At 49.9% G+C, this 15640-nt stretch overlaps 5 protein-coding genes across 5 annotated transcripts; 3 read left to right on the top strand and 2 right to left on the bottom strand.

The window, feature by feature from the left end:
* Positions 1 to 1269: 1269 nt before the first annotated feature.
* Positions 1270 to 3117, top strand: FSUBG_11960 (drug proton antiporter YHK8; the record flags this gene model as incomplete). The annotated part of the gene is made up of 2 exons (XM_036676699.1): positions 1270 to 3036; positions 3100 to 3117. 2 exons carry the CDS (start codon positions 1270 to 1272, stop codon positions 3115 to 3117), a joined length of 1785 nt encoding a protein of 594 aa, XP_036532568.1.
* A 168-nt stretch (positions 3118 to 3285) lies between these two features.
* FSUBG_11959 (alpha beta hydrolase fold) lies at positions 3286 to 4845 on the bottom strand (the record flags this gene model as incomplete). The annotated part of the gene is made up of 1 exon (XM_036676697.1): positions 3286 to 4845. One exon carries the CDS (start codon positions 4843 to 4845, stop codon positions 3286 to 3288), a length of 1560 nt encoding a protein of 519 aa, XP_036532567.1.
* A 1338-nt stretch (positions 4846 to 6183) lies between these two features.
* Positions 6184 to 7047, top strand: FSUBG_11958 (uncharacterized protein; the record flags this gene model as incomplete). Its single annotated transcript, XM_036676696.1, has 1 exon — positions 6184 to 7047. One exon carries the CDS (start codon positions 6184 to 6186, stop codon positions 7045 to 7047), a length of 864 nt encoding a protein of 287 aa, XP_036532566.1.
* A 1921-nt stretch (positions 7048 to 8968) lies between these two features.
* Positions 8969 to 10789, top strand: FSUBG_11957 (sulfite oxidase; the record flags this gene model as incomplete). The annotated part of the gene is made up of 1 exon (XM_036676695.1): positions 8969 to 10789. One exon carries the CDS (start codon positions 8969 to 8971, stop codon positions 10787 to 10789), a length of 1821 nt encoding a protein of 606 aa, XP_036532565.1.
* Positions 10790 to 11164: 375 nt separating this feature from the next.
* FSUBG_11956 (26S proteasome regulatory subunit N2) lies at positions 11165 to 14739 on the bottom strand (the record flags this gene model as incomplete). Its single annotated transcript, XM_036676694.1, has 3 exons — positions 11165 to 11578; positions 11628 to 14538; positions 14600 to 14739. The coding sequence occupies 3 exons, from the start codon at positions 14737 to 14739 to the stop codon at positions 11165 to 11167; spliced, it is 3465 nt and encodes a 1154-aa protein (XP_036532564.1).
* Positions 14740 to 15640: the final 901 nt, after the last annotated feature.

Raw genomic sequence — 15640 nt, 5'->3', positions numbered from 1 at the left:
TTTTCGGATCCATCTCTCATTCGTCCCCAAAGATCCCATTTGTGGCTTCACATCGTTCGAATCATTCAAGCAATCTAAACATGAGACTAATGAGTAATGGCTGCAACGCAACAGCGGAGACCCCGGTCACATGAGCATTCACGTGCCCACTCATCTCTCCTCTTCTCCGGGTTTGAAGCCTGCAGCACTCATCACAAAAGATACGGTATCAGTTACAGATCCTCGGTACCATCCACGCATAAATGGCAGCGCAGAATCTTTTTCCCGTCCACTAAACGTACACGTATGTCCAGATTTCAGAAATTGTGTGCGTGCGTGCGGGGTGGGAATCTCAGATCTGCAAACGAGATATCTCATCCGGTAATAGCAGGCGTTTGAAACAATCTCTGCTTTATTACCGATCGAACCCCCTCAAAAGGTCGAGACTGTTTTGTTCCTCGGGCACACGGTCCAATTGGAAATCCTCTCGGCTGTTATCAGCCGAGCGTGGCTTTCCTAAACAAGTGGCTGCCGAAGCGGCATCTCGAAATCAACCAGGTGGCCGTCACTTTGCTGGTGACGGGGGGGACTTGGCGTGCCAAAGAGGCTTGGTCTAGGGGTTTAGCGTTTGGCTTTGTTCACGTCCGTCTTGTTCCCGATGTCTTGGTGCCGGGGCTATGATGGATGACTACGGCATTGTCCCCGGATGGGTTATTTGCAAAAAGGTCGTATACGTAGGAGGGGGGGACAGAGGAAACTTGGTCTTCCCAACATCCTCTCTACGTTTCAGCTGACGATCTAACAACGGTGAGAGTTTTGTGTTTCTTCAGTTGGTGTCTCTGTCTTACACGCTGCCACTGATCGACCCGAGATATCACTGCCCTCTCGCTGACGTCCCTTGTCTCTGAACCTGACCGTGCCGCACAAACATGTCCTCCATTACCCATCGGAGAGAATGTATTCCCCGTTAGCGTTTCCCAGTGTCCGAGTCACACCTCAAACGTGGGCCTAACAGGCGGCTACAGCGCCAAGACACCATTATTCCCGTTGGTATCCCGCCTTTTGACCCTCACCCAGCCCTTGATAATCCCGGGTTTACGCTCCGGATACAACACGGTCGTTGTTCCTGTCCTGTTCTTATTGCAATCATAATCCGCCCTTGTGTCTCCCATTCATTCTGCTCTTCTCTCTCTCACCGCTGTGTCTCTGGTGAAATATTCGGATGTCGTTGGACTCCTGCTGCTGTAAAAATCGTCAGTTTCTGGATATTGAATATCACGAACTATCGATATGATCGAGTCCGATACGGTTCAGACTGCGGGTGCTTACGTTCGGGACCTGGGCGATCTCGAGATTGGACCCAGCACCCTCCCGTCTTCATCAGCACAACCGAGTCTTGGTAGTGAAGACCCTATTTCCTATCTCTATCTAACACTCGACACTCCCCTACCATCACCACCCTCATCAGGCTCAAATCCTACACAAGATCTCCCACCATGCCCAGATCTTCGACCCTACGCTTCACCCTTCACGTTGCCGCGAGCACGGAAAAACATCTTCCTCGCGCTCTCGTGTATCGCGACAATGCTGACTGCATATACTGCTGGAACCTACTCTCCACCATCGAGAGCAATGGCTAGAGATATCGGGGCAAGTCATACAGCTACACTCGTCGGCATCACGACCTTCTGTGCTGGTTTCGCTATTGCGCCAATGGCTCTCGCCCCCATTTCTGAGATCTGGGGTAGACGTCCTGTTTTTATCCTCGCTGGTTTTGTGTTCGTCATCTCCCAAGCTGTCTGCTCTGTCATGCCTAACTTGGCTGGCATGTTGATCGCCCGCTTTTTCATTGGTGTCGGCGGTTCCGTCTTTAGTTCAGTCGTCGGCGGTGTCATTGCTGATCTGTGGGAGAAAGAGGAGAGGAATACCCCGATGGCTCTTTTCAGTGGCTTTGTACTGTTTGGAACAGGCCTTGGACCTTTGGTGTCTGCTGCTTTCGTCAACGATCTTGAAGATGATACGATGGCTTGGAAGTGGTCGTTCTGGCACCAAGTCATTCTTGATGGACTGTTGCTGGTCGCCATCTTGATCTTGTTCAAAGAGACACGGGGCTCGGTTCTGCTTTCTCGCAAAGCTAAGAAGTTGAACCAGTGGTATCAACAGCTGGAGGATGCAGGTGTATATGGACTTTGGGTAACCGACCCTCGGGAAGATACCTGCAGCTCGTCATCTTCAAGCGTCAAGACCATGCCAGGACATGAGACGATGCTTGAGTACAACAGACCAACACAACTACGAAGAATACGATGGCTCGTTGAAGCAGACGAACAACGACCCCCTCTTCGACAAATGATGGCTACCTCCATCATGCGACCCTTCTACCTCTTGTTCACAGAACCAGTTGTATTCTCCTTTTCCCTCTGGGCTGCCTTCTCCTGGGCTGTCCTCTACCTGTCCTTCTCCATCGTGCCGTATCTCTACTCAGACAACTACAACATGTCGATGCGCATCTATGTTGCGATGATGGCATCTGCTATTATCGCGACTGTGGTCGGCATTCTTCAAGAGAACTTGATGAAACATCCTTTCTGGAGCGGACACGTAGACGAGAAGGAGGTTTCCCGCTTCTGGCGATTTATGAGGAAGCATTTCCCTGCTGATTCTCCCGAGGCACGACTTTACTTCTCCTGTCTCACTGCCCTCTTGCTCCCCGCTGGCTTATTCGTCGCGTTCTTGAGTCCCATTAGCACGAGTCACTATACACAAGCTATTGGTATTGGCTTCGCAAATTGGGGTATTTACTCTGTCTACCTTGCTACGTTCAACTACCTTGCTGATACATATCACATGTACGCCTCTTCAGCCCTTGCTGCCCAGAGTTTCTGTCGCAATGTGCTTGGTGGCATATTCCCTGTATTGACTGGCATCATGTTTGACAATCTCGGTTTGAGAAACGCAGGTTCTGTGTTGGGTGGTATTGCTTCAGTTCTGACACTCATTCCATGGATTCTGGTGTTTTTTGGAAGCAGAATTCGGGCCAGGAGCAAGTTTGCGATCGTAAGTTTACACACAGTCCCGTATACTTTGGATGATCGAGGGTTTGTTGCTAACTGTTGTCAGTCTCTACAAAAACAGTGAGGATATTTGTCCATGAAAAGGCGGAGTCTAGTTAAAGTTCTTTTTGTTTCTCTAGATGGCACGAAGAGTTGTGCTTGTATGACCTGATGAACCTAAACGGCCTATCATAATCACCGTTGAATATATCGTACACATCATCTGTTCTCCAGTTTTCAGCCACATGCCGCGTCAATAGGTCGTAGCAGCATCTCTGCTCAATACTCTCTTCTTCTTCTTGAGTTTCCCTTTGCCGTAGTTGCTCTTGAACCACGCAATAGTTCTCTTGTCCAACGTATCGCCCTTCGAGCCCTCTTTTCGTAGATCCTCACATGTCCGCTCCGATAAGCTAGTCGCACTTCTCTCACGAGTGCTCCTCAGCTTCTGTAGGTCGTCCACGATGGCAGGGAGAAGCAAGTCTCCACTAGCGTCAATTTGAGGAGGAGGAAGCTGTACACAGCCTTCCCAGATGCGCAAAGAACTGGGGATTCCGTTGGTAGCGGAGACTTGGTGGTCATCGAGCGAAAGATTTCCATTCCCTGCATCGATGTAGGACTTCTGGCCGACTAGTTTAGGCCATATCGTCGATGGCGCAACACGATATGCGTAACTCTTGGTAATCCTGCTGTTATTCGAGAACAATGTCCCCATGAGCCGCGCTGTGTACTTCTCGCTGAAACCACACATACGGACCGAGCCGATGCGACCCTTGAGATGGAGGACATTGTTGCAGAAAAGGAGGTACGAGTCGGGACAATACTCTTCCACGGGTGCCACGGCTGGGTAGGTTGGGTAGGTTGGGCTGATGGCATCGGATAACGTTGGACTACGTAGGCTTCTAGCGTCTTCGTCGAAGTTGAATTGTCGGGGTGTTGTCGCTGTTGGACTGCACGGCTCTGGTGTTTTGGCGCTTCGCGATGCTGATCGTGATGCCGAGCGTGAACCCGGTCGGCTACTTATGGCGCGAGGCGGCGAGACGATGGCTACTTGGGGTCGCTTTCCATGGAAACGTCGACAAAGTAGAATTAGGCTCTCCATGGGACACGATTCCTTTCGCTTCATTTGTGCATTGATGAAATCTTGGAGCTGTTTCTCGATCTGTTCGACGTTTGGCGACAGCGCAACAGCCCCAGGATCTGAGCCACAGCCCAAATGCGTCATGTCGAGTTCGATGACGATGTTGTTTGCGTACATGCCGTAGTTGTTAAGCCATGTTGTTGCAAGTGGGCTTACTCTTGGTCCAGTGAATGGCGACAAGACGGCGTGTAGTTTCGTGTTCTGCAGAAATGCGACAAGAATGTCCGCGCGAAAGTCGAAAGATACTACAAGATAGGAGGATATTTGCAGTAATGTCGATGAAGGTGACTCAAAGTCTTCTTTGCGCCAAACATCACGGCTAAGTGCATGTTTGTTCAAACGCAGGGGCTTGTCGCAAGGCGGGAGTAGATAGCGACAGATGCGGTAGCGCACAGAATCAGGCAGTCGGAAATATCCATAATTTGGTTTCTTTCTCGCATGATTCTCATAGAAAGAGTCAAGCACCTTTTCGAAGCTTCCTTTCTCAAAAGCGCTGTGGTACACAGCATCGAGTGTCCGATCCCAAGCTGGGAGCCCTTGACGATGCGCACTCTGCGATACACCCAGCCCAGGAAACACAGTAGAAACAGGCGTAGAAGGCTGTGAGCGGTTCCTCCAAGAGGACGGATTAGAAACACTTCTTGTGCGCGCTTTGGCACTGCCTTGAAGGGGCATAATGAGGTCAGCCGAGTTGTTGTGGTTATGATGCAGGTGTAAAGACTGTAGACGCACTCATCCTCAGAGTCTCGAGACGTTCAGAAATGTCATTTTTGGTCTTGATTGACGCAACGCGACGGAGGAGGGAGGTTGCGGATGTGGAGGGCGATATAGAGGGCGATGATGAAACTGGAGTCCCCATTGCGGCGAGACTGACACTGAGGCTGTCGCTGTCGCTGCCCTGGCACTGGCACTGGCACTGGCACTGGCGCAGACCTTACCCATTTCTCTATACAGACTGGTTCAAGGGATAGATAATTAAACAATGCAGGGTTCAAGGAGTGAGGGATTATTAACCAAGTCGTTGTTTCTTGTACTAAAGCTTACGCAGAGAAGATAAACTTTGGTCCGTCTGGTGACTTACAAATAAGACATCTAGTATGAGGTAAGTACAGGTTAGGCAATCCTAGGCAATCCCTAACGTCGTCGTACGATTCATGTAGTCTACTCTACTATCCGTACAGTATTTGACAGCGGAAAGTTACAGTCTTATTGCCTGAGGCGTCTTGCTGTTTCTATACTCGGATACCATCTATTTGCTTCTAATCTTTATTGGGAACTTATTGCTTTGTCATTCATGTCACTCGATGCGAACTCTCCATCTTGCAACAGCATTCAATAGGTACTTTGACTCTGATGCATGAAAGTCAAAACGACACAATTCATTATTCGAACTATATTTACTTTATAATGTGCCGAACAATAATCATGGCCAATGTGTTGTCCGTGGAGTCTGCTACTGGTCGTGGAAGGCATCTTGGTTCTGTCTTGTAAGTGAAAACACTATAACGAAAAGGTTCTTTCCTCCATTTCCTCCAATCTGAAATCATCATGGCAAAAGACTAAGGTGTCGTGACTTCTCAAAAAGTCTTAATTGGTTTGGCTTCAAGAAGAAGGAGGAAGTCTATCAGCGAAGGGCAATGCAGCCAATGCCTTGTCCCCAGTACATGGAATGCAGCGAGTTCGTTCTTCAAAGTAACTCTCTCCAAGCACGAAGCTTTCGTGCGCGCAATATCCAATATTCTCATAAAATTTCGAATGAACCTTTCGGCACAAAGGTAAACATCTTTAAATACGTTATATCTTTCCTCTCCTTCGACTCCAACTTCTCTCTCCGTTTATCCTCAAGTCTTTCCGTCTCTCATAGTTATATGATCTTCTTGGACTCCAGGCTCAGCAAATATCACTTTCATCAACTTGATATCCGCGATCATGTTGCCCTCAACCCCTATGACGGTCTTGGATCCCAATGTTGTCATCCCTTCCTTATCTACAAGAGTCAGAAGCAGCTTAACCATGCCAACTCAAATATTAGTCGCCAGAAACTCGACACAAACCAACACCACCACGACCACCAAAGCCCATGACTCTCCGATCTTCAAACCCGACAGGGACGGCATCATTTCCTTGGTAATTCTTGGGGCCATCTTGGCCTTCTTCGTGGGACTTGTACTCCGAGATCTCGTTGAAAAGAGACGCTCCGGCGAGTTCAAGGAAGACAAGAAGAGTTGTGGACAGTTTTTCAGGACACTTTTCCGCCTACCTTGTATGATGTGTAACAAAGACAACTTGACGCAACTGTGGATCAAGTTCACGAATCTCTTCCGCTCCAAGGCCAACAAGCGCGTGGTAAAGAAGGCGGATCAGGACGGAATCGAACTGGACGAAAGACTCGCAACTGGGAAACCCATCGGGGTATTTAATGGTGCCTGTTCACCCAAGCCGGCCTTTGGTTCAGAGATAACTATGAAGAGTAGTCTCAAAGGTAAGGCCGTCGAGACTGCCATTCTCCCTCGAGTCGCCGGCCAAGGCTTTGCATCTACTCCTGTACGTGGGGGCAGCTCAGGGTCTATCCGACACAGCTCTTCTGAACATGATAATACTTTGGGTATCTCCTATCCCGATTTGTACTCGAAGAACGCGGGTTCCAGCTCGACAAATCACCACCAGGGCGGTGGTTCAAGTTCAGCTTCAGCCAGCCGTAGCCATTGGTGGTCGTCCGGTCATGGCCATGGCGATGACCATGGCACTAGCTACAGTCACAGTCATAGCAACTCCCACAGTCATGATTATGGGTCGCATTCTTATGACTTCGGCCACACTGACTCGGGTTGCTTTGACTCTGGTGGCTTTGATGGTTGCGATGGTGGTGGCGACTAATGCCGGTTCTAAATGGGATGATTTTGGATGCTCTGTACTGGTTGAGAATCACCGTTTGGGTTGTTGACTTACTTTGGGCGGATTGGTTGCTGGAAGAACATGCTGGGGGTTAATCGGTGGTTCAGCTGGAAGAATCTCGCAGGCCGGCACGGATACGGAGTCTTCGACGATTAGAACAGTCTTGGAATGGTAGACTACTGAGCACGTAATACACTATAAATTTCCAGTGGGAACAGAAAGGCAATGTTTGTGAATGTAACTAATTTGTGGAAAAGATGCCACACAGGGTTCCTGTCTGACTCCAGACACGTCGATATATACCATTGCATCACGTACCTCTATCACATACGACCAAAGCTCGTAGAAAATACGGGATCCGCTCTCCCATAGTCCCATAGTCAAGCTGCGAAGCGCTGGATTAGTAGTTGGGTCGGTGACGACCAGCGAATCCCCGGTGTTGTATGTTTTTTGCTGATTTGCCTTTTTTTATACATGATGCGGGTTCTGATTACTTATAGCCCCTGATTGAAGTATGATGTGTAGTCTTGTAGAGTCGAGATGGTTGGTGTTGATGGGGGTGAGAAAGCCCCCCTCCTTAATATGAACGACTAAGAAAACAGAGCGTAAGCCATAAACACAAGTATGAATACATACAATGGAGGTTCGCTGACCCGGCCTCTGGTATGGATTGGATTAGCACTTTCTTTGACAGCCTGGAATTTAGAACTTGATGTTTGACATGTTGAAGAACCAAGTCTCTAATCTTATACTGTAGCGACAGATGCTGAAAACATTAAATCGGGTCCAGGAACAAACCATATCTAATGAAAGAGAAGGGATTTCCCTTCTCAAGTTGGATTTGAATAGCATTGCTTGTGCGTAGTAGGCGAGGACTTGCCCTTTCTATGATAATCCTTGTTATAATTTACAGAGTGAAGCTGCTCCAGAGTATACGGTATGTGCCTTTGGAACAAGGTAGATAAACACGCGACAAGCCATGCAACAAGCCAACAGTCTCAACAATCAAGAGAACGTCAGATCTCTTTCCATATTTGTTGAGGGACAGCTAGTTTTCTTGGCCAACGAAAGGCCAAGGACAAGTCCGGCGATTGGCATCTGTGCAACTTACACAGACACACAGTACACGAAGTTGTTTTCGTGCTGGGATATCAAGTCTGTTTGCTGATACAGAGCTTCCTTGGCCTTCCTCTGGTTGGCCAAGACCCATCAATAGCGTCAAAATTTTCATGTTATCTGACAGAAAATACATTATCCATCTCATTCAGAGCCCAGAGATGTCGATATCTTTGTCGTCGGGGATTGATTGATACGAGGTTACTAACATTTAGCTGACCGGCAGTTGTGCCGCTTAAAAGTGGCTGCAGGGCGATTACAGGGGTCCTAGCACTGGGCCGTAGCACCCTCAGGGGGAGTTACCTTCCATTCTGGGCGTCTTTCGGCGTGTCGACCAATGATAGTATCTTGGGATGTGTCAAGTGACGTAACTTTTAATAACAAAACAGTCGGCGATTGCAATTTGATCGGCGACCAAAATAATGTCCTCGCTCTGTGAACCTCAAAGAAAGCAGCCTATAAGTCACGATGCTTGCTTGTCTCGGCATCTCATTTCAGGTAATTGCTTTCTTCTGACTCGTTCATACTGTTCACGTGTCACGTTGCTCACCGCTGGGCTTATCATGGAAGTATCTAGAGATTGGCTTATATAAAGTGAGATTCTTCTTCGATGATTGATTGTTCTCCGAGATATTCCCCGACGTCATTTTTGTTAGAGATCGATCCATCGAGTCCACTGTGACGTCCACTAGAGATTTAAATCGTTTGCGACGACGCTCACAAAGTGTTCTTGGCGATGCATTGTTGCTCGTTATTGAATTGATTCTCTCTTAATTCTCTTGTAGCCATGTTCTCGCGATCAACGCGGCGCTTGGCCAGCCAACTACGACTCCAACGATCTTTATCTATCCCTGCATCACAAGCTCTCGCGAGGGTACAATGTCGCCCCTTCATCGCGACACGACTCACAAGATCTGCATCGACAAACCCTCCCACTTCCGATAAGTCTGCGACGATATCGACAGATCCAAGTACTTCCTTCGCATTTCTCCTCGCTGGAGCAGCTTCCTTCTACCTCGCATACAGCTTCGCGCAACAATCTCCTACACGATGCGACGCCATCGTCCATGACGAAAACGACCATGATCCTCGAGATCCTTCTCTTCCTCGATATCGCATCAACGAAGTGCGCAAGCACGATGCTCATTCCGATAGCCCCTGGGTCATCCACCGCGACAAGGTCTACGATATCACTGAATGGATAGGCGCACATCCTGGCGGCGATGTTATCCTTCGCGCTGCTGGCGGTTCCATTGATCCCTACTGGGATATCTTTTCAATACACAAAAACGACTACGTCTACGACATTCTAAATCAGTACCTGATTGGGTATGTCGACCCGGCAGATCTCGTCGATGGGCGGCCAGCACGAGAAGAGATCGAGGATCCCTTCTCGGATGATCCAGTTCGACATCCAGACTTGATTACAATGACGCAGAAGCCCAGAAACGCAGAGACGCCGACGTATGCTATGACGAACGATTTTCTTACCCCTAATGACCTTTTCTACGTGCGCAACCACATGTGGGTGCCATCGATCGCCGAGAACCCAAATGATCACAATCTCACGATTGAACTTCCTGACGGAACCATAAAAGAATACACTCTCGCGGACCTCAAGAACCGCTTCAAATCCCACAAAGTCACTGCCTCTCTTCAATGCTCTGGCAACCGCCGACGACACATGAATGAAGAATCAGGCCGCAAAACAAATGGTCTTCCGTGGACTGCTGGAGCTATCTCAAACGCCTGCTGGGAAGGCGTCTTGCTCTCTGACGTTCTGGCAGATGCAGGTTTCGATCTACATTCAGGCCTCACGGGAGAATCCGAGGCAAAGCATGTTCAGTTCAATGGTCTAGAAGCTTACGGAGCATCGATTCCTATCAAAAAGGCCATTGATCCCCAAGGCGACGTGATACTCGCCTACAGAATGAACGGCCAGAGTCTCCCGCGCGATCACGGGTTTCCTCTACGAGCTATCGTTCCCGGGCATGTTGCCGCGCGATCTGTCAAGTGGTTGAACCATGTCACGCTGAGTGACGAGGAGAGCACATCTCAGTGGCAGCGACGCGATTACAAGTGTTTTGGACCGAACCAGACAAAAGTCGACTGGGATGCAGCACCCGCCATCCAAGAATTACCTGTTCAAAGCGCCATTACAAAGTGCAAACTCGGCGACTGGACAGCCAAGGATGATGATTCTCACACTTATACAAAACCAGCTTCATTGGCTGGCTACGCATACTCCGGTGGAGGCCGCGCCATCGTTCGCGTCGACGTCTCCTTCGACAACGGCAAAAACTGGTCTCAAGCCTCCATCCTCCCCGACTGTTCCACAAAAGAGGGCCAAGAATCACCTTGCTATGGTCACGCAGCTTGGGCATGGCGGAGATGGAAATTTGACGGTGCAGTCCCACTGGAGGCCTTTGAACCTGCACCATCCGGGAAGCGATGTGCGACGTTTGTTGTGAAAGCCACAGACGAGGTGTACAACACACAGCCAGAGAGTCACGCAGCAACGTGGAACATTCGCGGTAATCTTGCTACAGCGTGGCATCGTGTGAGGATCTGTGATGATGGTCCTACGGGGTCGGAAAGAAAAGTGTAGAATTGGTTAAATAGCACTGGCGATGGGTTTTGTAATTTTGGCTGGAGTTTGAGATCAGGCGAATGGGTTTGTTACTGGACGAGCGATACATGGCGGTCATTGTAGCCATACGCACAACGGGTGCTTAATTATTAGAACGACTTACGTCAGAGTCTATCAACATTCTCTAATCGAGTTGATGACAAAATAAGATCACAGGTGGTAGACCACCCAATTCTATTCTCGACTAAGTGAATACATCATCCCCAGGCATATTGTACATCAGCCTTCGCTCCGTACCCACTCTATTCGCTTGATCCGCCCTTCTAAGTGTACAATCCAACTATCTCCACAGTATCGCCCTCGCTCTCGAACTGTTCCGAGACAGATTCACACCTACTCGTCATCATCATCGTCATCCTCCCCAGCGTCGGTGAAGTACTCGAACTCCTTAGGTACAGGAGCCTCTTCGTCGTCATCGGAGTCTTCATCGACGGCGGTCAGTACACCAGCAGCAGCGGCGGCGCCTGAGGCGGTACCACCGGGAGTCTGGGGCTCAGCGTCGAGCAAACCGAATGGCGATCGGCCTTGGTTACGAAGCAACTGTCCGAGCATAGCGCTGTTGGCTCCTCCTCTGGACTCGGCAACACTGTCAAGAAAAGGGCGCTGAGCCCCGCCTCGTCCGCCTCGTCCAGTTTGTTGACCAGCCACAGGGGCCCGTTCGGTTGTGACCTTCTTCAGCTTCTCCTCAAGTAAACTCTTCTCCTCGTTGGGCTGGCTGTCATGCAGCAGAAGGGGGCCACCAGTAGGCTGTAAAATGTTAGCAATGCAAACGTCGTAGCAAGACTTGTATGCTCACCTTCTTGACGGGCTTGTATCGGCCGGCGGGGAAGCTGATATACTTCAGTTGACCAGGAAGAACTCGGGTCATGTTCTCGATTTCGTAGCCAACCTTCTCCTTCTCGGGCTTCTTCTTGGCTTCGGCAGAAGCCGCTGGTTCCTTCTCTTGTTCCTCCTTCTTATCCTTACTCTCGTCCGCTTTCTTGTCTTCGTCCACGTCCATCTTGTCGCCACCACTCTTAGGGGGGGCGGTATCGATTTCCATGCTCTCTCTTCGCTGGGCGCGCTCCTTCTTCTGAGCTCGTCGTTTGGCCTGCGCAGTTGTTGAGAGAATTGCGGTGGCAATCAGAGCAGGACCTTCTTCGGTCTTGACTTCTTGCTCAGGAGGGTAATCGAAGAGGCTAGGTCGTGTAGCACAGTGGAACTTGAAGTTTGGCATCTCAAGATCGTGATCAAGTCCAATGATGGAAGTGGGAGAGAAGCTTAGCGACAGGAAGTGAGTAAAGGGGAACCAGTACCAGTATTGTGTGAACACAGCCATGCCAACAATGCCAGCCATGTTGAGGTTGCCAGTCTGAGTCTGGAGGCCGATAGTGCAATTGCGGCCACCAGCATCAATAATACCAAGCGCGAGAGCAGCACCAAACTTGGTCATGGCATCCTCGTGACGGTCGCCAACTACCTTCTTCAGTGTCTTGCGTATCGATGAAACCTTGGGGTTCATGACCTCGTTCTGCTGAACAAGAATCATGGCGAGAGAGATGAGGGCACCCTGTCGGACAAAGTCTGTGGGGTCCTTCATCATAGGTTCGAGCAAGTCAATGGCCTCGTCAAGACCTGTACCAGCGCATGAGATACCCAGAGCCATGGCGGAGCCGTATCGCACGTGAGGGTTGTATGATTCGGAGAGGAGCTCAACCATACGAGGCACGCTTCCAGGCTTACGGAAAAGAATGAAGCCCAGACTCATGACGGCGATGCGGCGGACATCATCATTGACATCGCTAACAGCAATATGAAGGAGCTTTCGGATGGCTTTGTTGCTACCGGTACCGCAGTAGGCAAGAGCAACAGTCATGATACCACCATATCGCAGCGTGGGATCGGGGTCGTTAAGGAGTCCTTCGATGATAACGTCGGCTCCTTCTTGGCGGCCAAACATAATAAGTGCCATACCAATAGCGAGACCACGGACGATCTTTTCATGAGTGGTTTCGTGCGCATATGTGATCATATCCTCCAGAGCCTTGACATTTCCAGTGCCAAGCATGATAAGACCCATGGCCAAACCAACAGCCTCACCATTGAGTGCAGAATCCTGGAAGAGGATTTCTCGAAGCTTCTCAAAGATGTCCCAGTCGCCAGTGGCCATGCCAGCAATACCCAGGCCCAGAGCACCACCATGCTGGACGACCTCTTCCTCGGCCTGGCCAAACTGCTCCTTGAGGTAGTCCAGAGCATCGGCTCCGTGGTTGGCATGGATCAGTCCGTAGGCGTAGAGAGCACCGCCCTGGCTAAAGATAGAGCCACTACTGAGGCCACCTTGTCGGGGAAGATAAGGCTCGAGGAGCTTTCGAGATTGAGAAAGGTTTCCGCGGTGAATAACACCGAGTGCAGCAGTCGCCGTGAACTTAGACCAGTTGACTGCCTTGCCCAGCCACTCCAAGTTATCGCGGAAGAACTTGTCGTTTGTAGTTCCTTGGTTCATAAAGGCATTACAAAACGTGACCGCAGTGTGGAAGATGGAGTTTCGGCCCTCAAGACTGTCGCGAACCTTGTTGAGGATGCTCAAATCAGTTCTGTTGTTACGGTAGAGGAACTCAAGGTTGAGACGGATGGTCTTGCTGCCATCAAGAATTTCTCGGATGTTGGAATAGGCCTTGGATACTGGTTCAGGGAGCTCATTTTCAGGGTCTTCCTGCTTATTCTGAAGCAGAGATTCGCTCTCATTGGGTTGTTCGCCGTTCTCGTCTGACTCCTTCTTGATAGGCTTGCTAGCGGGAAGTGATGCAAGAACCTTGCCGAGAAATTCCTGTGTGCCGTTGTCGTAAAGGTCGAAAGCAATTTGATAAGCGTTGGCGATGGAAGAACGATCACCCTTTTCAACAAGATTGCGCAGCATGCGAGATGCTTCCTCATCTGAGTTAAGGTACACGACACACTTAGCAATGGAAAAGTAATCAGGGTTAGGGATATCGTTGAGGAGATCGAGAATTAGCCTCAAGATTTCGGTTCGGAAGGCCCTCTCCTGGATGATGTCCATGCAAATACCCAATGTGTACTCCATTAGATCCTCAGCCGGGCCGGGAGAGTTTTCGAGAGGGTTAGACTTGGCCTTCTTCTCATCATCGCTAGCACGCTTGATGACGCTTCGAAGAACGTCCAGTTTCTTGGCCTCAACCGCAATACCAACCACTTGCCTGTAGCGGCCCTGCTCTAGGCAACTTTCGAAAAGCCTCTCAACAACCCTCTGGAGCGAGCCGGTGGCCTGGTCGGGGAGCTCAGCGATAGAGCCAGAGCGGCCTTGCTTGAAAGCAGGCTGGAAGGTGGCCTCGAGCATCGTGTTGTCGATCGAGTCGCGAGAAAGAAGAGACTTTGGGGGTAGGGTTGTCTGCGAAAAAGGTGTGGTGGGAGACATGACAGCACCCTCGGCGCCGCTGGCGAAGGTAGTAGCCAACTCGGGGAGGTCGGTGTTCTTTGACGCCTGAGGAGCCGCCTTCTTCGCAGCGTTCACTGCGATATACTGGTCGACGCATTTGGAGATAATGGTCTCCTCGAACTCGCCAGGGGAATCGAGCTTGAAAAGGTCGCCGGCGGCGAGGGCAAAGACCATGCTATCATTGTAGGCCTGGAGATGGTAGTAGACCTTGGCAAGAACAAGAGCAGCGAGTTGACGCTCAGGGAACGACTCATCCTCGTAGAGTGCCTCGCTGGGGGCAATGTTAGCAAAGCTTATCACACCATGAAAGGAGAGACGCGAAGATGACGTACATCTGTGTCAACACAGCAGCGACCTCCGTCCAGACGGTATCTATATCGTCGTTGAGGGTCTGCAAAGCGAAGACCTTGAGTTCGGGCTCCTCGTCGGTAAGAAAGGCGAGGACGCCGGTAGCCGAGACGATACCGGGCATCTTGACAGAGTATGAGGGATCGTGTGGGCGTGCTAGAGAGGTCCGTAGCAATGCGAGGGGCGATGCGAGAGGTTGCTGGGGTAAGAATGGTCGAGAAGTAGAAAAAGCGTTATTTCCGTGTAGACCCAATGGCATAAACAGGGCCCAAGAACGGAATTGTAAAGTTGGTGCAGAAACAAAGGAGATGTCAAGATAAATTACGAGAGACGGAGGCGATGATTTGGTTGGTGTTTTGCTCCAGTAGGGTCATTCCGAGAAAGGTCCACGTCAGGCACAGCTCTGCCTTGCAGTAGGTGCACGGGCCAACGAGAGCTCCAGGCAGGAGCAAAATTACTAAGCTCACGACTTCAACCAGTACAAGCACGTGACTGTTGGATGTCTCCAAGCAACCCTCAAGTCCAAGATAGCACGCGACAGGCAGCGCCATGCAATATTACGAGCGCACTGAGTCGTTATGGAGTTTGAAAGGTCGTGCGGACGTACTCATCCATAACTCTCAATGACAGGTCAAATTTACAGGCCGCCTCAACCCCTCCTCCATACATAGAGTTATTCACCAAAGCCAGATTCACCCAGCCTAACCATGCTATTATCATCACTTGAAAAGCAGTATTAAGTGTATAGAAGAACCGCATAAGACGAAAGTGAATCCTTTCTCCATCAGATATGATCTTCCACTAAGAAAGCTATCTTAGGAAGAGTGTTCATTCAAGATATTGTCTTACTGTCAGGGGAAGATGGACGTAGGTAATTACGGGAAAACATGTGACTGGGACGATGATGATAATTGATACTGTCTCATCGAGATCGGAGAAACCTAGTTCATGGAACTTGTCTGGAAATTCTTCCTACTCGGTAGCGTCCAAGTGAGGATGTCGTTCAAACGAACCATCTGCCAACT

This window comes from Fusarium subglutinans, assembly GCF_013396075.1.
Source record: "Fusarium subglutinans strain NRRL 66333 chromosome Unknown NRRL66333_c0000242, whole genome shotgun sequence".
NCBI lineage: Eukaryota > Fungi > Ascomycota > Sordariomycetes > Hypocreales > Nectriaceae > Fusarium > Fusarium subglutinans.
This window is presented reverse-complemented; position numbering and strand designations above follow the sequence as displayed.